Below are 25,894 nucleotides of genomic sequence, written 5' to 3' on the forward strand. Positions count from 1 at the left end.
GTATGGGACCCTTGCTACGGTTTAAATTCTAATGCAGCAAATTTTGTATGTTGATCTAGATCAGGGGTCTCAAAGTCCCTCCTTGAGGGCCGCAATCCAGTCGGGTTTTCAGGATTTCTCCAATGAATATGCATTGAAAGCAGTGCATGCACATTGATCTCATGCATATTCATTGGGGAAATCCTGAAAACCCGACTGGATTGCGGCCCTCAAGGAGGGACTTTGAGACCCCTGATCTAGATGATGTGTTATCTGGAAAAGCATCTAGAATCATTACTTGAGATATTAGGAGAGGGCTTGTTTCTCTACACAATGCTTTCATTTAAAAAAAAAAAAAAGGGGGGGGAGTTAATACCTGTGCTACATAAAACATTTCCCTGGGCATTTTCCTTTACTTGTTGTCAAAAAAAACTATGCCACATCAAACAAGATAGATGACATACAATCATTACGCCTTGCACTCGTAACCTAATTTGCTTTTCATGCAAAGGTTTTAAGAAACCATTATTTTCCCATTAGATTTCACTCTTTGACAATTAAAACATCTGACTGAAGGCTAGGGAAATAACAGATATAAATGATTTCAAAAAAGACGTGGAAACAATCTTTTGTTTTTGTGTTAGATTTTTTTTATTTATTTATTTTAAGACATATATTAAATTGCAATCGCGGTTTACAATATTTTCTTCCTAGCACTGTTCTCCCCAAAAAATGTGTCTGCGTTAATAATTAATCTCTTTAGCACAATTGTTGAGATAGTGAAAGGAGTGTGGCATGAATTTAGCTGCAAAACCAAACAGCAAAGGGAAAAGTATCTTGCCTGATTAAGCAAACAAACCAAAGAAAGGGCAAATATGATGTCCAATACAAGCAAAACAAGTTTTATTTTCTAAGTATGATAATCTTATGGTCCCAACAAGGATCTAGGTTTCGGCAGTATGAACTGCCTTCTTCAGGGCACAAAACAACTGATGGTGGAATTCAAAAGATCATACTTTAGGATAACAAAATATCTGATTGAATCGTTTTAGAGAGACAACAAAGCATTACAGGCAGGAAGGGAGCTATGCTTTTTAAACATTTTTTATTACTTAAAGTAGACCATTCTCCTATTGGAGCTCTTATTGAATTCCTACATTTTAAAGTAAATACTCCCCCCAATGAGATGGAAACTTTCAATTCTTTACAAGCATTACTATTTGATTTTAATTCTTTATCATCCAATACGGTATTATTTGGTGATTTTAATATTCATTTGAATAACATAGGTAATCCTTTTACAGTGGAATTTTTAGAATTAGCTTCAAATTTAAATCTCACCACTTTGTTTAAAGACTCTACTCACTCTGCCGGTCACACATTAGATATAATAATAATAATAATAATAACAGTTTATATACCACAATACCGTTAAGTTCTATGCGGTTTACAATAGATTAAGCGAGGTACAAATTGATTGAATTTAAGAGGGGGGAAAAGGAGAGTTAATAGGACCGGAAATGCGTTGTTGAGGAGAAAGAGATTAATAGGACAGAGGAATCACTATGGAGGAGAAAGAAGATGAGTGGGTCAGTTGTCTAGATACTTTAGGAACAGTTGAGTTTTTAGACGTTTTCTGAATTCCTCATAAGTAGTTGGCGAAAGCAGTTGATCTAGGTCTTTACCCCACAATGCTGCTTGATGTGAAAGAAGGTGTTCATGGTGTTTTTTCAGTTTACAATCTCTAACTGGGGGGGAAACGAAGTAGGAATGAGAGCTTCTCTTGTGTCTGTTGGCAGAGGAGAAAAGGTCAGTTATGTATTTAGGGGCAAGTCCGTTTAGCGCTTTAAAGCAGAAGCAGGCGAATTTAAACTTTATGCATGCTTCCATCGGTAGCCAATGTAACTGCCGGTAGTAGGGTGATACATGATCGAATTTCTTTAGTCCGAAGATTAATCTGACCGCTGCATTTTGCATTAGTTGTACACGTCGCATATTTTTGGGGGAAATAGCTAAGTAGGCGATGTACAGTAGTCAAGTTGACTTAGTACGAGGGATTGGACCAGGGTTCTGAATGCCGACGTATTGAAATAAGCTTTAATGGATCTGAGTTTCCAGAGAGTGAAGAAACCCTTTCTGATTAAGGAGTCCACCTGGTCTTTCATGGTTAGGCATTGATCTAGAGTTACGCCTAGTATTTTTATGGTGGGCTGGATGGGGTGATTAAGTTCATTGATGCATAGAGGTGTTTTGGTGTCAAACGGATGTGGTGAAGCAATGAAGAATTTTGTTTTTTCTGAATTAAGTTTGAGCTTGAAGTTTGTCATCCATCGCTCCATCATGTTTATGGCTTCTGAAGCCTTGGGAATAGTTTCCGAGATAGAGTCAGCAAATGGGATTATAATCGTGAAGTCATCTGCATAACTGAATAGTTTTATCCCCAGCTGAGTTAATTGCAAGCTCAGTGAGGACATGTAGACGTTAAATAGCAATGGAGACAATGGTGACCCTTGTGGCACACCGGATGGATTGCTCCAGGTATCGGAAAGCTCATAATTGAAGCGTACCTGATAGGTGCGGGATGTAAGGAAGCCACGAAACCAGTTCAGTACCTCGTCTTTGATACCAATGGCGACTAGGCATTGTAGCATTTTCCTGTGGTCTACCAGGTCAAAGGCTGAACTCATATCGAATTGCATAACCAATGCATTGTAGCCCCTGCTAAACAGTAGGCACAGGTTGTCTAAAATAGCTGCAATTACTGTCTCCGTACTGAATAAAGGTCTGAAACTGGATTGGGTTTCGTGTAGAAGAGAGAACTGATTAAGATAGTCCATCAGTTGGGTATGTACAAGTCCCTCCATGATTTTTACAATAAACGGAATGGATGCTACCAGTCTGTAGTTGGTTATTAGGGCTGAGGGTTCTTTGCGATTTTTTTAGAATTGGGGTTATTATTATGTGACCGTTATTAGAGAGGAACATCCCATTTTTTAAGTTGTGGGCCAGGTATTGTAGCAGCGATAGTTTGAATTGTAATGGTGCCGCTTTCATAATTTCTGGGGGGCATGAGTCCAGAACGCAATAAGTTTTAGAGTATTTGTTGTATAGTTTGATGTAATCACTCCATTTTAGGTCTTGAAAGGAGCTCCAGATCATGTCTGCTGGTATGTCATTTCCTTGGGTGTTAGCTATTTGATGATCATTAGGGTCGTTTGTTGAGCAGTGGTTTCTAAGGTTTTTAATTTTTGAATCGAAGTGCAGCGCTAAGTTATTCGCAGAGGGTAACTTAGTGTTGTGTGTGGATATGGTGTATCGAGTGGTGTCGAATAAATTCGTGACCAGGTTGAATAGCTCTTTTGTATTGATTCCTTGCGAATCATTGCAAGATGAGTTAATTTTAGTGGAGTAGAATGCTTTACGTTTGTCTTTTATCATTTGTTTGTATATTTTTATAATAGCTCTCCATTTGTTACAGTCTGCTGATTCTCCTGTTTTTTTCCAGGTTCTTTCCAATCGTCTGGCTAGTTGTTTCGATTTTAGAAGTTCGATGTCGAACCATTTGTTATATTTGTTTGCATTGCTTTTGCTGTTACGTTTGGGAGCAATTTTATCTAGAATGGATGTGCTGGTTATCATCCAGTGATCCCAGAAATCGATTCCTTCTATCTCCGTTTGCAGTTCGTAGTGTGACCAGTATTCTTCTGGATTAATATAGCCTCTTGTGTGGTGTTCTCTTTTTATCATTGGATGTGTTTTAGTTTTACTATAAGACCAAATTAACTTGAAATAATAAGTAAAATGGTCAGACCAGATATCGTGGCACCAGGAGCCTTGCGGTAGAGAGATGACAGGGTCTGGGATTTCCTTTATGGACATGGCTACCACATCTAAATGATGACCTTTTTCATGTTTGTGTGGGTAAAGGGAGGTTGTAGTTGAGTAGGGATAGAAAGTGTTTAAAATCTTTCACGTTTATGTTGTCCTCTTCATCTAAGTGTATGTTTATATCTCCTGCAATGATATTGTAGGAAGGACAAATTGAATTATGTAGGACAAATTCACAGAAGTCTTCTTTGGCTTTTGGCCAGCTTTTTGGTGGGACATAGAATAATATGCAGGATAGGGATTCTTCTAACTGGCAGTTGCTAATTTTGCAGGCTAAAATTTCTAGTTGGTCGGTCACTTTGGAATCTAGTAATTTGAACTCAAAATCTTCTTTAAGAATAATTGCTAATCCTCCTCCTTTTTTTCCCGGGCGGTTTAGTGTAAGGATTTTGAAATTGTCTGGTAGGAGGTCAATTATTATTGGATCATCTTCTGATAGTAGCCATGTTTCGGTTAGAAAAAGACAGGCTATTTGCTTGCTAATGATCCAATCATTAAATTAGGAAGGCTTTATTCTTGACAGATCTAGTATTGAGATATGCACAGGGAATAGATGCGGATGTGGTAGGTTCGGTAGAGATATGATCCTCACTTCTACATCTCAAAAAGATGCTTTTTCAAAACCTATCATAACTTCTGTCCTATGGTCAGACCATTTTCTAATTACTATAAACTATTGTCTTAAATCTGTCAAGAATAATTCTCTCCCAAAAATGATCACTTACCGAGACTACAATAAAAATCTCCATCGATTATTGCATCCTTTAACTTAAAAATCAAAGAATTCAGTCTTTTGTCAATAAATGAACAAATTACATCTTGGCACAGTGCGACAAAACAGCTGATAGAAAAGCTTGCCTCGATATGTAGTAAAACTGTCAGTCAAAAGAAAATCAGAAACCCTTGTTCAACGATAAACTTTCACATATTAAAAAACAACTTTAGAACGGAAATGGAGACGAACTAAATTGAGAGATAATTTAGATAAATACAAAGAACAAATGCAGCATTATAAAAATAAAGGGCTCCTTTTACGAAGTTGCGGTAGCGGCTTTAACGAGCGCGACTTTTAATCACGTGCTAACCCCCGGGCTAGCCGAAAAACTACCGCCTGATCAAGAGGAGGTGGTAGTGGCTAGCGCGGCCAGCAGTTTAGCACATGCTATTACACGCGTTAAACCGCTACTGCAACTTCGTAAAAGGAGCCCAAAATAAATTTAGCAAAAAGCAACATATTACTCCAATAAAATAGCTAGTGCTAAAAACTCATCTGCCCTCTTTTCAATATTAAAAAATCTCACAGCCCCCAAAAGTATTGAAGATCCATCTTTAGAAATCAAACCTAGTGCCCAAAATCTCGCTGATTATTTTGTAAATAAAATTAGAGAATGTATCAACTTAAAAACTAACTCTAACATAGACAAAGAACAAATACAAATGATACCTATTTCTAAATGTGCCAATTTCAACATACCAACTCTAGAGGATCTTAAAAGACTCTTGCAAATTATTAATACTAAGAGCACAGACCTCAATTCAATTTCTCCTTTTTTCCTAAAACGTTATTTCTCTTTTTTCGGTCCTTTTATTCAGATAATGAAAGAAACCAGTCTAACAACAGGATTTATAACGAAAAAATGGAAAGAGGCAGTCATCCGTCCAATTATAAAAAAACTCAAAAGAATCAATTGCAACTGAATCAAATTACCGACCCATAGCTAATCTTCTCTTTCTTGCCAAATTAATAGAAAAAGTTGTTTTTAACCACGTAACCAACTTTATAGAAAAAACTCACATACTACATCCCAATCAGACAGGCTTTAGATCAAACCACTCAAGTGAACATTCCATGATGGGATTCACATCTAATATCCAATATCACCTAGATCACCATAAATCTGTCCTTCTGGTTTCACTTAATTTATCTGCGGCATTTGACACCATAGATTATCATTTACTCATAAAAAGACTATCTTCAGTTAGCATTTCCGACCAAGTATTAAACTGGTTTAAATCATACTTCCAAGATTGGTCAGCTAAAGTTATCTTTAACAATTCATCATCGAATACCTTTACCAATTCTTATGGAATACCTCAAGGTTCAATTCTGTCCCTACTTTTATTTAACATCTTTTTATCACCTCTCTTAACTCTCAGTCAGTCTACTGGATTTTCTTCTTTTGCATATGCAGATGACATCGAACTCTTGTACCCTTTAAACACAACAGACCCCAACGAGATAACAAATATAAATAATAAGTTAAAACAAATAAGCCAATGGCTTAAGGATAATATGTTGGCCCTGAACGCAACAAAATCTTCAGTAATGTTTTTTCCATGGAAAAATGATCTTAAATTTTCATCACAGATACTCCTAGATAATTTCCCACTCCAAATAGTAACAACAACGAAAATATTGGGAGTGATATTAGATCAGGAACTTTCTTATCATGACTAGATTAGTTCAGTGGTTAAAAATTGTTTTTATAAGCTACGTCTCATTAGATCCTTATCAAAAGTTTTAAAACCAGAAGCTCTTAACATTCTCATTCACTCATTATTTCCAGGCTTGACTATTGCAACACTTTATACCATGGTATAACCCAAAAAGAAATAAGAAGATTACAAATAATACAAAATACAGCAATAAAAATTATTACTAATTAAAAAAAATATGATCATGTTATACCACTTCCACAAACAGCACATTCGTTACCAATTACACATAGAATAACTTTTAGAATTATACTGTTAACTTTTAAAATTCAACAATCTAATGCTTCGATATTTTTGGATCGTCTCTTGATACCGTATTCTCCATGCAGGGCACTTAGATCAACAGAACAACATTTACTGACTATCCCTTCTTTAAAAATAATAGGGACCAGGAGATCTACTATTTTCTCGGTTATAGCACCCCAGCTCTGGAATAATTTACCAATATATTTACGTAATGAATCCTCTTTAGAAAAATTCAAGCGTTCTTTAAAAAGTTTCCTGTATAAGGATATATTTGAAATATAGATAGTATAACATATCAATCATTAAATCTCTTAGATCCTAATTAGACCTATGGGCAGGTTGTAAATTTATCTTCTTTCTTTCTATGATTATTTCTGCCTTATATTTCTTTTTTCTTTTGTGTTACCCACCATATGTTTTTCCCTAAAAGTTTCTTCTCTTTCTTTAAAGATTGTGGTTCATCCCCCTCACCTTTTGTACCAGTTATTTATTAGCACATGTATATTTTGTTTTTAATTGTATAAAACTGTTCTGTTTTATCCCCTATTTTAAAATGTTCTACGCATTGAAGTATTAGACATTACGTGTACAACAAACCTTAATAAAACTTGAAACTTACATTTTACTACTGTATTCCTGTTGGATTCAATTGGATATTTTGCATCCTAAAGTATGATCTTTTGAATTCCATCATCAGTTGTTTTGTCCCCTGAAGAAGGCAGTTCATCTTATAAGTCTCTATCATATCTCCTCTAAGTCTCCTCTTCTCCATGGAAAAGAGTCCCAGCTTCTCCAATCTCTCAGAATATGAGAGGTTTTCCATACCTTTTATCAGACGTGTCGCTCTCCTCTGAACCCTCTCGACTAACGCCATATCCTTCTTAAGGTACTGCGTCCAATATTGGTAGCCGTACATTAAGAAGGATATGGCGTTAGTCGAGAGGGTTCAGAGGAGAGCGACACGTCTGATAAAAGGTATGGAAAGCCTCTCATATTCTGAGAGATTGGAGAAGCTGGGACTCTTTTCCCTGGAGAAGAGGAGACTTAGAGGGGATATGATAAAGACTTATAAGATCATGAAGGGCATAGAGAGAGTAAAGAGGGACAGATTCTTCAAACTTTCTAATAATAAAAGAACAAGAGGGCATTCGGAAAAGCTGATAGGAGACAGATTCAAAACAAATGCTAGGAAGTTCTTCTTTACCCAACGTGTGGTGGACACCTGGAATGCGCTTCCAGAGGACGTGATAGGGCAAAGTAAGGTACTGGGGTTCAAGAAAGGATTGGACAAATTCCTACTGGAAATGGGGATAGAGGGGTATATATAGAAGATTACTACACAGGTCCTGGACCTGTTGGGCCACCGCGTGAGCGGACTGCTGGGCATGATGGACCTCAGGTCTGACCCAGCAGAGGCATTTCTTATGTTCTTATGAATCCTGGATACTTGTTGGGACCATAAGATTCTGGAGAGAAAGCCCAAAAAGGCCTTAATGACGACAGAAGCACAGCACAACGGAGGAGTCATGAGGATAAGATGTCAATACCGTATTTTCACGCATATAACGCGCGCGTTATACATGATTTTACAAACTGTGCATAACCATGCGCGTTATAGGCGTGAGCGCGTTTTACAACTTTTTTTTACATAGTTCCCCCCCGACGTCCGATTCACCCCTTCCTCCCCCCCCACTGGACCGCTCGCACCCCCACCCCGAAGGACCGCTCGCACTCGCACCCCGAAGGACCGCTTGCACCCCCACAGCCTCCCCCCCATCATGGAGAAGCTCTTACTGTTGTCCTGCTGCTTCCTCTGCCGGCGGTCCCGGCCCTTCTGTGAGCCCTGCGTCTGCTGCTTCCTCTTCCGGCGGTCCTGGCCCTTCTGTGAGCCCTGCGTCTGCTGCTTCCTCTTCCGGCGGTCCCGGCCCTTCTGTGAGCCCTGCGCTTGCGCTGCTTCCTCTTCCGGCGGTCCCGCCCTTTCTCTGACATCAGACACCTTTTCTACTAGATTCTGAAACACTTTAAATGCGGGTCCATGTTGCTAGGCGGGCACCAACTGGAAGGTCTACTTAATACTCTCTTAGCAGCTTGTATTACTGGTTGATCTTTGAAATATAAAGCCAAATTGCATTTCCTAATAAACTTGTATATGCTGACTCTGGTGTTGAAAGGATCATACATTACACTTGGTACAAATGACAATCCTTTTGATATCGTAGTCTATCAAATTCATCATCCGTAAATGTCCTAGCCATTAAATTAAACACATTAGATGTATTTCCAGTATCTTCTTGTTGCCTTAACTTAGGCACCTAAGATAAGTGCAAAGCGCCATTTAAACACCATTTAAAAAATTACAGGTGCCTACTGGCGTCGGCATCGTACCTATAGAGACCTAACTGCCACTGTAGGCATGGCTAATGCTGAAAGTGGTGTTAGCTGTCATAAAGCGTGAAAGGTAGGTGCCAGAAATGTAGGCCTTGAAAACCCTGGTCTACATTTTCAGCACCTAGTTTTCCCGAAGGTGCGATTTTATAAATAGCGCCATTGCGTGATTTGCCATTGTACAAGACTTGCTTGACCCCATTTGATCGTGATTGGCGTGTGTTTGTTATCTTTTATGCAGTTTGCTTTATACCTTAACCACCATGGACCCCTGAGGAAGGCATGTTATCCGAAACACGGACCGTGTCGGGTCCCTTGGTTGGCTAAAAGGTTGTATATGTTACTGCATTTATTAATAAACAACACCTGCATCTTGTACATTATCTGCAGTCTGTTCATTGTTTTCTGCCATTGCGTGATTGACACGTGATCGGCAACCCACAACGCGCCATTTATAGAATCCGGGCCTTTATGTGTAAAAATATGTAGAACATTGCAGAACTCATACTTTGTTTATTTAAAAAAATTTTATTCCGCCTAAAATCTAGGCAGAGTGCAAAAACAGCATCTATAATAAATGAACCAGCAGGCCGATGCCCACATGCTGTTTCTTCAGCCTCTCCCATTCTTGCTCATAGGACTAATGATAACAGATGATAATAATCCCCGATAAAATACTGTAACAAAAAGGTGTGTTTCAACAAGCTACTTAAATTGTCTTATACAACGACCTAATCTGTGTTTCTGGCAATGCATGCCACAAAAGGGAGAACGTGGTTAAAGCTACAGCCTCGGCACCCTGAGGTTGTGAGTTCAAACCCACACTGTTCCTTGTGACCCCGCGCAAGTCACCTAATCCCCCCCCCCATTGCCCCAGATACATTAGATAGATTGTGGAACAGACAGGGGAAAATGCTTGGGTACATGAATACCTTTCTGAGCTCCCCTGGGAGAACGGTATAGAAAATTGAATAAATAAATAAAAGTGGACTAGCTACTGTGAAAGCTGTCACATAGGTTTCTGCATATCTTGTGCACTGTCATTCTCTCTGTGGATAATTTCATTGCTGTTTCGGATATTAACTGCCTTACTGTTCGATAAACAGCCAATACTTGATCCTGGACGAGAAGAATCTACGGGATCCCCGCCAACATGGATTTACCAAGGGCAGGTCCTGCCAATCCAATCTAATTAGTTTCTTTGACTGGATAACAAGGAAACTGGATGTGGGTGAGTCCCTAGACGTCGTGTACTTGGACTTTAGTAAAGCTTTTGATAGCGTCCCACACCGCAGACTATTGCGCAAGATGAAATCAATGGGACTGGGAGAGACATTAACTACATGGGTCAGTGATTGGCTAAACGGTAGATTTCAGAGAGTGGTGGTAAATAGTGCCCCTTCAAAAACGTCAGAGGTGATCAGTGGAGTGCCGCAGGGCTCGGTCTTGGGCCCGATTCTCTTCAACATATTTGTGGGAGATCTGACTCAGGGGCTTCAGGGTAAAATCACATTATTCGCCGATGACGCCAAACTATGCAACATAGTAAGTGAGAACACTTTACCAGACAGTATGACGCAGGACCTACTTCTATTGGAACACTGGTCTTTGACTTGGCAGCTAAACTTCAATGCTAGAAAATGTAAGGTCATGCACCTTGGCAGCAGGAATCCATGCAAAACTTACACACAATGGTGAGGACCTTAGTTAGGACCAAGGCAGAACGTGATTTGGGGGTGATCATTAGCGAAGACATGAAGACTGCCAATCAAGTGGAGAAGGCTTCATCAAAGGCAAGACAAATGATGGGTTGTATCCGTAGAAGTTTTATCAGCCGGAAGCCCGAAGTTATAATGTCGTTGTACAGATCCATGGTGAGGCCTCATCTGGAATAATGTAATGTAATGTAAATATCCTTGTCAACCGAATCTTGAGAACTATAATCTGTGTAGACAGCAGTATTGTTCTGCTGTGCTAGTGCCCAAGAAGGATTATTTTAACCAAAAGATAGAAGATTCCCCTTTACAATCTTGGGAACTATTTAATACAATTAAGAGATTAATTGCCAACACAATTGATATTGTCCCCTGAGAAAGGCGACATAGTTGGGACTTTGATTGTTTTTACATATTTCAGTGGCTTAATTCCAATAGAAGACTTGTATCCATTTGTTGGTTGCAACATCTCCAGTGCCTCTTTTTGCTCTTCTCTTCAAATAAGAATATAGAGCATCAATTATCCTCCCAGGAGATGGTTCAGGGGATAATTCACAAAGTACAAAGTATAAATGCTGAGTTTCAAGATCTTTCTTATCCTATTGAGATTCATACTATCAATTTAAACAACTTACCCCTGCTTTTACTAAGGTGTGCTAAATGCTAACGCATCCCTAATGTCAGAGGAGGGACAAGACCACGGCAGAAGGAATGTGCTGTGGATGCTGATGGCAGCCTGCTAGGCTCGCTCTGCAGGCTGCCATAATTAGCTTTAAATATTTGTGGTGGCGGTCACAGCATGGAAGCAGCGGAGGTAAGGCCCCACCGATCGCGAGGGCCCCGGTGGGATGGCGATTGCCAGAGACGCTGGATCTGGACACCGGGGGCAGGGACAGAAAAGGACTTTGAGGAGGGGCAAGAAAGTAGACTTGAACAGAAGACAAGGCAGATGCTGAACTAGAGGGGTTAGAGAGAGGAAACACCCTGAACCAAGGAGAGAGATGCCAGGCCCTGGGGAGGAGGAAGACAAAGAGAGTGAGAGAGACAGAAAGACCAGGATGAAAGGTGGGAGGACTCAAAATGTTAGCAGAAGGAAGATAGAGAGAGGGAGAAACCTGAAACAAAGGAGAAGCAGAAGAGAGGGGGGAAGATTTGGACTTGGGGGTGTATAGAAGGAAGAGAAAGAGACTGCAGAGAGGTGAAAAGTTTCTGGACCAGGAAGGGAGAAAGGAAGGAGAGAGAGAGAGAGAGAGAAAGAAGCAGAGAAAGACCTGGATGAAAGGAGAACAAATGCTGGGGGTTGGGGGTTGTAAGCAGAAGAAAAACAGGAGGCAGATGCTGAACTATGGGAGGTGCAGAGAGAAGAGACAGAAGGGGAGAGACCCTGAGGAAGAACAGAGAGATGCAAGATCATAACAGGAGGGAGAGAGAGGAAGACATGTTGCCAATAGGGGTGGAGGAGAAAGGAAGAAAAATTGGACTCATGGAGGAACAGAGAGAGATGTTGGTTGGGGACGGGAATGAGTTGTGGAGGAGAGGAAGCATGCAGGAGGCAGAAAGAAAAAAAAGGTTGGATGCACAGTCAGAAGGAAGTCCAACCAGAAACTAATTAAATCACCAGACAACAAAGGTAGGGGAAATGATATTTTCAATTTAGTGACTGAATTGTGCCAATTTTGGGAATTTATATCTGCTGTCTATATTTTGTATTGTTAAGGAAGAAATGCATTTGTTTCTATTTTTCTGGGGTTGTACTGCATGCAGAGTTTTGAATCTTAGGGTTTTGTTTATATATATTAGTACTTTTAGTTTGTGTTCCCGTATTTGCATAGGGGTTATCTGTGTTCTGGTAGGAATGAATGTTGAGAAGCATACATACATTGTGCTTTGTGTAGTTTAATTTTGTGGTTAACCATTATGTATTGTTAATAAGATTATATTATGGGACTCATAATCCAAAGAGAAAAACGTCCAAAAAACAGCCTAAGTCGGCACTTGGACAAATATTGTCTAAATACGTCCAAGTGCAGATAATAAAAACGGGCTTTGGACGTATTTCTAAACGATCTAGGCCTTCATAGTGCTGCTGAATGACCAAAGCTAAATGGGGCGTTTTGGGAGGAGTGTCGAGGGCGAGAGTTGGGCGGGACTTGGGCAAGCTTAGACTTAGTTGTACTACATGTATAACCGAAAGTTATATAGCACAGGATTGACGGAACTTGGACGTTGTGACTTTTAAAACATTTAAGACATTTAAAACATGGTCTAAGTCACAAAAACCCAGCTAAAGTCATAAACAGACCCCCACACACTACTCCAGTGATCACTGATCCCCACCCCCAACCCCATAAAAATTGTAATCACACCTTTAAAATTCAGCTTCCAGACCATCATCACCTGGCAGCCTGGCATAGGAAAGCCTAGTCATCCAGCGACTTAGACGAAAATGGACTTAGACGTTCCTTTTGATTATGCCCCTGCATGTATATATATGAAAAATGAATGGAAAAAATGGTATTACAATTAGTATTATTATGGGGCGGGGTCTGGGGCAGAGCTTGTGGGCCCCCCCAACAAAAAAGCATTCCGCTGCCTATGAGTATAGTCATCTACAAACACTCAAACATTCAATGCCTTGAGCTAAGATAAAACCTGTGATGCTGTTCAACTCCTTGTAACAAGGACTCGTGCTAAACTGGGTCTGTGGTGATGCCACTGGCATAGTGTCTTCTGTGTTACCCATTCTGAACTGTAAAGATTATCTGCGGGCTATAAGATCTGGAAAGTAAAGTAATTTCATTTCTATCCCTTTCCTTTTTTCCATACTGTAGTTTCATCTCCATCTCTTCCTCTTCCTCCTCATGTCCTCATTCAGGTTCCTTTCAGTTCCTGGAGCACAATTCAAAGTAGGACAGGGCCATGGTGAGCATGTTCTCCCTGTAAACTCAGCTGCTCTTTCCCTTGGTGTATTCTTGATTTGTAATTGAGAAGCATAGCAGCCAGCCTGCCATCACTGCTGTTGGATCTGGCTGGCAAAGAGGAGGGGAGGCAAGAAGTCTGACTTTTTAATATAGTAATGTTTAGCACAGCTTTTATCAAGGGACTGTCCTGTATTCTAATGATGCATTAGGGCCAAGGGATCTCAGTCCCACTTTCTTACGCAAATGTTAAAATGAAGGAAGTAGTCCTGACGTGCAAAGTTTAATGGTTAATCGCACTCAGCAGTTCCATTGTAGAACTGGCTAGGGGAAGATTCATTGTCTGTACTCTTTCCCACTTTCAGAATCAGCCCCAATAATGTCTGATTTAGAAACAATAGTAAGCAACCACTGCTTTGTCAGTCAACCCCACTAGCTGTAGAAGGTAGAGGCTACCAATTTAAGATGGGGGTTTTCTGGGGTAGGAGAGTCCAGGGATTGTTCTTCCTCCTTGCTTCTTACCAAAGAAACCCAAGGTAGGTGCTAGGGGTGATGGGGTTGAAAGGGGATAAGGAGTGGAGTATCACAATGTTTCAAAAGGGATGTTGGTTGTTTTTTTTCCTATGCACTGGCCAAGCCCTTAGCAGGTTTGACTTGGCATCCACTATCATTGCTTTGCTGCAGCTAGGAACGTGCAATATTCCCAGCTGAGACTACGCAAAAATAAAGTTAGCAAAGGATTTGCTAACCTGTGGTATAGAAACACTGCAAGCTGGTAAATCCCGCAGTAAAATGGTGCACAACCCATGGGTTAGTTCATAAGCCTATAGGATTTTGATACCCTTAACCAGCTAGTTATTTCTGCATGCTGATGTAAAAGGCATGAGTAATCACAGCATTACCTTAATGGGACTGTTGATTTCTAAAGATCTGTTGCTAAAGCAAGAGGAACCACAGCGTGAGCTTACCTGACATTTTCTCTCTTTCAGCACAAATTGAAGTGATACCATGCAAAATTTGTGGCGATAAATCCTCTGGAATACATTACGGAGTCATCACTTGCGAAGGCTGTAAGGTATGAAACCGATAGAAATAAACTGGTTGGACTAAAGAAGTGAGAAAATTACTTTTTGCTTAACAAAATTTTGTTGAAACTAAGTTCTTCAAATTGTTGTGGAAAATGTCATCTTGTCTCAACTGAAAACCTTCCATGTGGACAGCAAGCACTTTTTCTTAAACCCACGGTACATAGCCCAGCCTTTCTTGTGGATTGCTGCAAAGAATATACAAAGTTTGAATAGCATAGAAGACAGTTCACTTGAAAGAGTTGTTTAGTAGCAGGTGAATTGCAAGAGGAAGTAGAAGCAAGGAAGGATGTTGCTTGGGGAGAAACAAGTAGAATTAAGTAGACATTCAGGTCAATGTGCAGGGTAGTCTACATTGCAACACGCTAGGCAAGACCAGCTGTATCTTCTCCCACACAGTTGTGCTCACAAATGAATGTATGAAGTCAGAGCAGGGTTACAGAACGAACAGCGAGTACAGTACTCCCCCGAAATTCACAGGGGTTCCGTTGTAGGAATCCCCACGAATTCTGAAAAACCACAAATGCAGTTTTTCGCCTGTCAAAAGGCAGGGGAGGGCAGCTGGAGCGCCGGCAGGTGAAGAAAATCACTCGCGGTCTGCTCAGACCACTTCTTCCTGTAGTCAAGTCGGGCTACACCAATCAGGAGCTGCTTTGACACGCAGCTCCTGATTGGTGTAGCCCGACTTGACTACAGGAAGAGGAAGTCTGAATAAACCGCAGATGAGTGAGTCTGCGATTCACAAACTGCGAATTCGCGGGGGAACACTGTACTTGCCTTATAGGAGGGGTATAGACAAAGACAAAAGCAAGGCAAGAGAGATGTCCTAATCAACATGGGGGAAGCCACTGCTTGCCCTGGATCAGTAGCATGAAATGTTGCTACTCCTTGGGTTTTGGCCAGGGACTAGTGACCTAGATTGGCCACCATGAAAATGGGCTACTAGGCTTGATGGACCATTGGTCCGACCCAGTAAGGCTATTCTTATGTTCAGTATGAAAGCTTTATTGTTAGAAAGTCCCAACAAGAATCCAAGTTTCGGCATCGAAATATGCCTTCTTCATGGGACACTAAGGGCTCCTTTTACAAAGGCGCATTAGGGCCCTAACGCATGGAATAGCGCACACTAAAATGCTGCATGCGCTAGCCGCTACCGCCTCCTCTTGAGCAGGCGGTAGTTTTTTTACTAGCATGCGCTAATCCAGTGTGTACATTAAAAACGCTAGCGCATCTTCGTAAAAGGAGCCCTAAGAGTTTTGTCTTTTTCTTTTTAGATTACTTTTACAGTTTCTTTTAAACTTTTATAGTTTTATAATTTGTTTTTATCAGTTCCCCTTACATAGCCATGCGTTTTCGCGTCAGCATGCTCCTGATCTTTTGTTTATAAGAACAGTGCCACGGTGTCTACGGGTTTCACTTTCTGTTTTGGAGCATCAGCATTTCTGGTGAAGACGACCAGCCTTTGGCCCCGTTCTAACCGCTATATGTAAGTACGGTTTCCTTCTTTTGGTGGATTCTTTTCTCTATTTAATATTTGATCATATCGTTTTTTTGGTGTGCCCCTTGTTCCAGTTTTAGATTTGTTGTGTCTACTATATTCACCAGGTACACCACCTTTCACTCCTTATACCCCATTTGTCTGTCCGTCTGTCCATTTGGTTTCTTTTGTCACTCTAGGTTTTTCCTTTCATAGTTTTTTTGGCCACCAGTAGTCCTTAACCCAGAAAACTTTTTTTTTTTTGCATCAGCTTATCACTTTTTCTGCATCAGCATGTCAGTTTTGGTTTACCATAAGGACTTTTAATTACATTAATATGCCCTGACCCCAGCTGATAATGGTATTTTGTCTCTGTGTTTTACCTTGGTTTTGATATAGTTATTTCATGTGGGTTCCATAATGATGCATATTTATCTGAATGTTCGTTTGTGTATTTCATTGTATTCTGTTTTACTTTGATCTCAACATGGTTATTTTATGTGTTTAATGATACAGCAATGCACACATACATTCATCCATATCATTTTACTGCTACATTGTGACTGCACATGTTTAAGAGTTTTTTGGGTCTGTCGTTTTGCATTTCCACTATGGTTTTTTTGTTCCTTTATATTTTATCTTTTATGTACGCATTTTATTACTCCGCTTATTTATATTGTTGTTTTTATTGCTTTTCTCATACAAATGTTAATGTTTTTATGTTCTTAGTGTCACCTGATAAAGGCATCTTTTGATGCCGAAATTTGCATCCTTGTTGGGACTTTTTAACAATAAAGCTTGCATAAAGCTTGATTGGGACGTGTCTCTTGTCTTGCTTTTGTCTTTGTTAGAGTTGGGTTACCAGATTTCCTCTTTTAAAAAAAGGACACCTGGCCCTGCCCCAGTCCCACTCCTAGCCCTGCCCCATTCTATTCTCAGCCCCGCCCCCCACACAAACCTCGCATCTCCTTCCCCAAGTTCAGGGCCACATCTGGAGGGCATTTGCGCATGCATGGATGTCGACCCAATGACATCATATGCATGCATGTGATATCATCACATCAATGTTTACGCATGCACAGATGCCCTCCAGACATGGCCCTAAGCTCAAGGACTTTCAAAACCTGGACAAATTGCTGGGTTTTGGAAGTCCCTCTGGGCACCCAGATAGTTTCTAAAAAGTAGAAGTGAACATTAACACAAATACCGCTGGATCTTATATATGGTGAGCCAATTTCAGGTGTCCATACAATTTAATGGAATAATGAACCAATTGGCAATTAATGCTGATAACTGAGCGTTAACAATCAATTATCAGTATTAATTGCAAAGAAATCTCAAGTTTTGCACGTATTTTGTTAGGCATATTCTATAAAGATGCGCGTGTAAATTCTAGTGCATGGCTCAGAAAAAGACAGTGTGGCCATGGGAGGTCATGGGCAGATTGTGAGTGTTCCAGTGATTTCTACGCACTGTTACAGAATTCACCTAATTTAGGCATGGGGATTTACACCTGGTTTCAATTGGTAAAATCCTTGTGCCTAAAAATTAGGTGTGGGTCCCAGCACTAGGCAGCATTCTATAAATGGCATCCGACTTGGAGTATCATTTATAGAATAACGCTTAGTGCACATATTTTTTCAGCATCGATTTTTTTTTTTTCCAGTGCCATATATAGAATATGGTCCTTAATGCATTTGATATTTTTAATGCCTCCCTAGCGTCCCTCAACTTAACTTGCAGATCACCAGGCAGCAGCAGCAATTCATATTTATCATCTGCCACCAGCCCTGAAGTCTCCTCTCTACCACATTCTGCATCCTGCCACTGAGGAAACAGAAGGTCATGGTAAAAAGTAGACTCCAGGGCCAGTGGCAAATTGTGAATGTGAATTTCTGCCGCCACCTAGAAATCTCTAGCTGGCAAGTTGAGATAGACTGGGGGAAAGGTTTGACAGCAAGTGTGCAAGAGAGAGAGAGGAAGATGTCATATGCTGGGGGCATGGGAAGATTGAAGTTAGAATCAGTGAGATATGTGGGACTTGAGAGCAGAAAAGAGAGAAGGGAGTGATGGTGGACAACAGGAGGCAGGAAAGGAGAGAAGGAGGGAGAAGTGCTTAAAAAAACAGGAAACAGAAAGGGAAAAGACAGAGAGATCTTGGAATTGGGGCATGGAAGGGGAAGATGTAATAAATGCTATATATTGGGAAAGTACTTATAAAGGTCATAGTTACTTATAATGGAGGGAACCAATATATCAATCTAATTATACCCTACACTGTTGACATTTTCATAGAAAATCTACATTCACAGCGCACATAATCAATACAGGGAGTTCTTTTTAGAAGGATCAGTCAGTGTAAAAGTAAGCTGGAGGGGAAGATTAGGTTCTTACCTTGATAATCTTCTTTCTGGAATAAGGGCATATGAATCCTGACAGTAGGTGATATTCCCATACTCACGAGTTGATTTAAGAAGTATGAAATTTACATTCTTCAGCTCCACCTCCTTCCCTAGTGCTGTAGAACCCTCTTAGTTTGTACCAAAGCAAACAAACAGCATTTCTGTTTTGCTCTGTAAGAAATCATTAATAAGGTTAAAAAAACACTGTAAACAACTTAAGTGGAAGAAACAGCAACAATCCATCTCAATGCAACCAGCATTAAACATATGGCGCTCATAAAGTCTTACTGCTTTATGCTTTTTTCTCTTTTCTTTTTTAATTATCTAACTGACAGGAGAAAATCTCCAGCTCTGAACATCTCTGTCTGTCTGAACCAGTAGGCAGGCAAACTCCAGACTGACAGGGTGGGGTGTCAGGACTCATGCCCTTATTCCAGAAAGATTATCAAGATAAGTACGTAATCTTTTCTTCTGGTGCAAAGGGCATATGAGGCCTGACAGTAAGTGACATACCAAAACAGTCTCCTGATCCTAGGGCGGGACAGATGAGCATGCCCTTAACACCAAAGACCCAAAAGTGATATCCTTCTTAGCTGCCACATCTACCCTATAAAACTTTGTAAATGTATGGCGAGTGAACCATGTAACTGCTCTACTAATTTCTTCAGGAGGATTTCTCATGTCTCCGCCCACGAAGATGCCACATTTCTAGTAGAGTGTGCTCTCAGAGCAATTGACAGCTATTTACCACAGCCAAGGTACACCAATGAAATAGCCATATGAATCTATCTGAAAAAGGTTGCCTTAGAAGCTGGCTAGCCTAGCAGCATAAGTTAAGTAAAAAAAAATGATCTGACAAATAAAACGTATTGGTTACTTCTAGGTATTGAAGAAGACTTCTCCGTAAATCTAGCAATTTCAAAATTTTGTCCCTCTTCTTGGAACCTGTGGTCTGGAAAGCGGATAACCTGACTTCCTGATTGACATGGAATGTCAACATCATTTTCGGCAAAAATGAAGGGGCCGTACTAAGAGAAACTCCTGCTTCTATAAATCTGAGGAACGGTTCCCTGCATGAAAGTGCCTATAGTTCTGAGACTCCCCTCACGAAGATGATGCAACCAGAAAACTATCTTCACTGCCAGATTCAGCAGGAATACCTCCTGCAAAGAATTGGATGGCACCTTGCTGAGGCCACTCAGGTTAAGGTTCCACAAGAGAAATAGCTGCCTTACTGGGGGTCTCAGCCTGAGGACCCTATTAAAAAATCTGGCTATATCTAGAAGTGAAGCCAAGAAACCCTGTTCCACTCAGGCTCTGAAACACAAGAGACCTGCAACTTGCACTTTAAGAGATTCTACTGCCAGTCCCTTTTCCAGGCCAGCTGTAGAAAAGCCAAAACCACTGACACTGGAGGTCATACAGGTTCCACCTGTCGCTTACTACAGTTGAAACAATCACCAGGCCTTAGCATATGCTGCAATGGTATTTGGTTTCTTGGCTCTATGGAAGGTAGCAATAACCACCTCTGAATAGCCTTTCTGGACTAGGGCTGCACACTCAAGAGCCTTGTTGTAAGACCAAAGCATTCTGGATTTTTCAAGGTAATTGAACACTGAGATAAGAGATACATATGCACTGGAAACTTGAGACGCTTGTCCTTTTGCAGGCCCACATAGTCCCCATACCATGGCTGACACAGCCAATCTAGAGCCACCAGGATTACTTGTCCGTGATGGTTCACTATCTGACATATGATCTGACCTATCATGGGCCACGGAGGAAACATGTACAGCAGGCCCAGTGTTGGCCATGGTTGAACTAGGGCATCTAACCCTTTACTTCCTGGTTCATCTTTTCAGCTGAAAAAGAGCCACTTTCTTGTCCACTGATGACATGAGGTCAAACATTGGACACCCAGTGCCTCACTATGCAAGTGAATGCCTGCTGGGACAGTGACCACTCCCCTGGGTGTAGAATCTTCCTGCTGAGATAGCTGGCTTGCATATTGTCTACTCCCGCTACATACATCACTGACAATACTTGCAGATGGAGCTCTGCCCAATTGAACAGCAGCTTGACCTCCAGACTCAGTGGAGTACTTCTTGTGCCCCTCTGATGATTGACATAAGTCACTGCCGTGGCACTGTCTGAGAAAACCCTGACTGCCTTGCCTTCCAGGTGTTTCCCCTGCATATGCAAGGTGAGCTGAATGGCCCATAGCATGCTGGAGGGGATTCACATGGGCCCTCACCCAAGGAACCACCTCTGTGGTCGCTGTCATGGAACCTAGCAGCTGGAGATAGTTCCATACCTTAGGAGCTAACATTGCCAAGAAGTCTGTGATCTGTGTTATTAGTTTCCATTTGCATGACTTGGGAAGAAAAACACGGCCTTCCACTGTGTTGAAACATATTCCAAAGTACTTCAAGTTCTGAACTGGTTCTAAGTGATTCTTGCAGAAGTTGATGATCCATCCCAAATCCACTTGAGTCACTGCTTTCTCTCCTTCTGTTTTGTACAGGACCCTGATCAGCTAATCGTCTAAGTAGAGATGTACTTGAATTCTCATCTTTATGAGATGGGCCGCCACTACAACAGTTACCTTGGTGAAGGTATGAGACACCATTGCCAGCCCAAAGGAGAGGGCAGAGAACTGGAAGTATATCCCCAGAACATAGAATCTAAAGAATCCTCTGTGTTCTGGATAAATCAGAATATGGAGGTAGGCTTCCGTCAAATCCAGGAGGCCAGAAATTTACCTGTTGCGACCGCCGCAATAACTGACTGCACAGTCTCCACGCGGAACCAGACTTCTGAATCTCTCCGAGACTTCTGAGTCTCCCTGTCCGCCTTCGCATACAGTTCAAGCTCCTTTAGCTGACCTACAAGTGTGTTCATTCTGCTGCCCCTCAATATCTCTCCTTTCCTCTCTCCATATACACCTCCCAGAAAACTCTGTTCCTCAAATAAGCTGCTCTTAGCTGTACTGTTCTTCTCCACTGCCAATTCCAGACTTCGTTCCTTTCATCTAGCTGCCCCTGTTGCTGTCTAACTTCTACTATACAGATACAGTTCTCTGCATAGTCCTCAGGTTTTTGTACTGAAGCAAGGACTTCTCTAAGTTACTGGCTACTGTAAGAATTTCCTGCTCAGACTCTGAATCAATTGAACAGTTCTCTTTGAACTGACTTACAATGTAGTTCTTTCTCACTCCACTAATATAAGAACATAAGAATGCCTCCCCCTCCCCCCCAAAAAAATAAAGAAATGGCATTGTGCTGCCTCTGACAGAGATGGTTTATTAGATATCTATAGCTTGGCCAAGAACCTTTGATCTAACACTATGGTCCCATGCTGCTATTTAATGATTTTTGTTTTTATGATTTTCTGCTAGATAAAATGTTCTTTTGTTTTTATTTTAGATATATTTATGTTGTTCGAACAGCCTCCAGACTGGAAATGCAGTTTCTAAACTGTTATAAATGCACAGATGTGAGAACTTTAATGGCCTCAGTCTGCTCCCTGGTGGATGTGCTTATCAACCAATAAATATTTCATAGAGTCCTTGGACCTGAAAAGCAAGGCCCATGCAGATTATGAGATGTTTGAAATAAATGCATGAGAAACATCACAGAGTATTTGATTGCACAGTACCTGAGTTAAGCAGATGCTATTTTGCATGAGCAAAACTGGGGGGGGGAGGGGTGGGGGAGAAATATATACAGTATATACATAAAATATGCTAGCACACTATGGCAGAACTCATTTAAAACAAATTACTCTGTTTAAATAAGGTAATTAAAATGTAGAAAGAAAGAAGGATACAGCTAACAAGCGGAGTATTCAGATAGACACTTAGAGAAAAGAATGTGACTGCATTTAAACTGATTGAGGATTAAGGAGGCAAAGTCACACAATGGCCCTTTAAAAGCACAGCTAAGCAGTAAGCGCCAGGTAGAGGGGAAGCAAGGCCCAAAGAAATCAGGAGAGAGTGATTCCTATTTCAAATGGAGATGCTTCCTAAGGTTTCCATTCACCAGGGTCTTATTCATTAGAGATTTTTGTTATAGCCATAAAATGGGAGGAAACATCTGAATAGGATCATTTCCTTGACTTTTGTGCCGTATGGAAATCCACAGGTACCTTCAATGAAGGCTTGCTTTTCTAAACAGCAGGTATCACAGTGAGATCAGATTTCAGTCTTGAGAAGTCAAGCAAATAGGCCATTTTGAAAGATCTTTTAGGACTGGAAAACAAAGACTTGTCTGATTACTGTTCTGTTCTCAGGGGGGTCATTTTGATGTTTGATTACACTTTGGGAAATGTATTCTTGTTTAATGCTAGTTTGTTTTTGTTAAAATCCCTATTCTTTGTCAAGAAGAATGACAAGATTGATATTGTTATGAAACCAGCATGTTCCCAATCCTTCAGTAAATCAAAAGCATGCTCACAACATTGTCTTCTTATGAGGGATTTCTCACCCACCAAGTTTGTTTTGTTTTGTTTTCACAGCCCATGTTTCTAAAAATCAAGAGTGGGAAATCATAGAAATGATGGAGATATAATACTGTTTATATTGTTCCAACAGTATGCATAGCAGTACAAAAAGTAATTCAATATCCCCCTCCTGTCCAAGTCCCCAAAGTCTAAGAAGTTGATTCAGCTTCTGCATGGCAAAAAGTGGCTAAATATTATGCATAGTAACTAGTCCAGTGATGAAAAAGGGGGTAGTCCATGACTTTATGGTGTATGTCTGACTGGCAAAATGCTTGTTCTATAGTAGAAGAAAAAATCTACCAGTATATGAAAAGCATAGAAACAGATCTACCAAAGACGCTTCATAATGCCCTCTGCTATAAGCCCAGGCCAGAAGGGGGACATTAGTGAAGATTTACTTGGTTGCCAGTGGCCTCCATCCAAAATAGGTTTATATCTAGCCAGAGCAAGGATAAGCCCAGCTGCCCATCTTTTTGCCCACATGACTCCCATTATTTCTTGATTTTCTTATATATCACCAAGCTATTGAAGCAGAATATATTCAGATAAGTAGGTATTTTTCTGCCCCTGGAGGGCTTACAATCTGAATTTGTACCTGAGGCAATAGAGGAATAAGTGGCTTGTCCAAGATCATAAACAGCTATAGAGTAATTTGAAGTGCTCCCACCTCAGGTCTCAGCCTCTTGCTTCTCCAACTGTCCCCCTTGGAAACACTTTACACTTACACCGATGACATCCTTGTCCTCCTCGAGACCGACTCTAACCTCACTAATCTCTCTGAGAACATCTCTTCATGTATATCGAACCTCCAATCCTGGGCCCTCACCGTACAAATGAAATTAAACGAGACCAAAACAAAAGTACTTTGGCTCGGCCCAAAATTAGATCAGTTACCCACCCTCATCTCACTGTCCTCTGGCACCACATTGCAGCTTGAACACTCATGCAAAGTTCTGGGCATCATCATTGATTCCACACTGTCCTTCAATGACCACCTTAATTCCTTAGTAAAAAAATGTTTTTTCAACCTTCACATGTTAAGGAAAGTGAGATCCTGCTTCCATCATCATCACTATGCTGTCCTCGTACAATCCATCATTCTTTCCAGACTGGATTACTGTAACTCCATCTACTTAAGCCTGACAAAGAAAAGCCTTCATAGACTCCAGCGGATCCAGAACACTGCGGCTAAACTAATCTTCACAAAAAGCAAATTTGACCACGTCTCCCCACTTCTGTCTAAGCTTCACTGGCTCCCAGTAATCCTTAGGGTTCACTACAAATGCGCCTGCCTAACCTTCAAGTCTCTACACGGTATCCTGCCTCCCCTTTTTCCATTATCTGGAACTCCTCTAATCCCAACACCACCAGATCCACTCAAAAATTCAAACTATCCTTCCCCTCTTTAAAAGGCATATCCCATGCAGGAAAATTAGGGACTTCCCTCTTCTTCAGGATCACCGAACTCTGGAACAGCTTTACTACCCCGCTTCGAAGCCTGACCTCCCTCCAACTCTTCCGAAAACATTTGAAAACTTGGCTTTTGTCTAAAATGCAATGACCCCTCCCTCATCGATATACGAAGTCCCTCTAAACTTCTCTCTCTAAGTCCTTCTACTTTTCATTGTAGTTCCTTTCTATACCAATTCCTGTAAACTGTGCCAAGCTCTACTTCTGTGGAGATGATGCGGTATACAAACTTAAGGTTTAGTTTAGTTTAGTTTAGTTTAACCATTAGGGTAGTCCTCCATTCCACTTATTTCATACGGAATGGATTGTAACCCTTTTATTTTGGTTTTCTCCTGTAAAAAAATCATGATAGATGGGCAATGTTTACACTTAAATGACGGCTGAAACCACTTTTTCAAATTCATGCAAAACTCCGACTGACTATTGTCACTCAATTTCAGCTAAAAACAAAAGAGTAACTGAAGCTGTCTGCCCTTAATCAGCACTGTGCAACCCCCCCCCCCCACCAACCCCTCCAATCAGAAGCAACAACCCTCCTAAGTTTCCCATCCTGATAAAGAGCAGCTCCCCTTCCCATAACCACCCTTAGGACCCCCTCTCCCCACCTGGTTCTACCTTACAAGTGTTGGAGGTCTAATTGTGCAGTTGGGGCAAGAATACTCCTCCATATACCCTACCCCCGCAGCTCTTTTGTCAAAATGGCTGCCATGACTTCAACTACTACTACTACTTATCACTTATATAGCGCTGAAAGGTATACGCAGTACTGTACATTTTGACATTTATAGACAGTCTCTGCTCGGAAGAGCTTAGCTTACAATCTAACTTGGACAGACAGACATGACATATAGGGTTGAGGATACAGAACCCAAGGTGAGAGGAGGTAGGAGTCAAAAGCACTCTCAAAGAGGTGGGCTTTTAACTGGGCTGTGAACACGGCCTGAGACAGAGCCCGCCATAGGGTTTCGGGCAGCTTATTCCAAGCATATGGTGCAGCAAGGCAGAAGGGACAGAGCCTGGAGTTAGCAGTTGAAGAGAAGGCCACAAATAGGAGGGACTTTCCAGCTGAACAGAGCTCACTGGGGGTGGAGGGGGGGGAGTATTGTGAGGGGGAGATAAGTGAAGAGAGATAGTGAGGGACAGCTGAGTGAGTGCATTTGCAGGCCAGTAAGAGGATTTTGAATTGTATTTGGAAATGGATGGGAAGCCAATAAAGTGACTTTAGGAGAGGGGTAGCATGAATATAGCAGCTCTCCCGGAATATAAGTTATGCAGCCAAATTCTGAACAGATTGGAGGGGAGAGAGATGGCTAAGCAGAAGGTCTGAGAGTAG

General features: G+C 41.1%; 1 protein-coding gene across 4 annotated transcripts in view; it reads left to right on the top strand.

Moving 5' to 3' along the window:
* Positions 1–25,894, top strand: part of RORB (RAR related orphan receptor B) — a 257,317-nt gene that overhangs the window by 163,341 nt on the left and 68,082 nt on the right. For all 4 annotated transcript variants that reach the window (XM_033956277.1, XM_033956186.1, XM_033956456.1 and 1 more), the window contains one exon: positions 14,617–14,702. In XM_033956277.1, the coding sequence (XP_033812168.1) occupies positions 14,617–14,702 (86 nt within the window). The remainder of the gene's footprint in view (positions 1–14,616; positions 14,703–25,894) is intronic.

The sequence above is a fragment of the Geotrypetes seraphini genome, chromosome 1, assembly GCF_902459505.1.
Source record: "Geotrypetes seraphini chromosome 1, aGeoSer1.1, whole genome shotgun sequence".
Classification (NCBI taxonomy): Eukaryota; Metazoa; Chordata; class Amphibia; order Gymnophiona; family Dermophiidae; genus Geotrypetes; species Geotrypetes seraphini.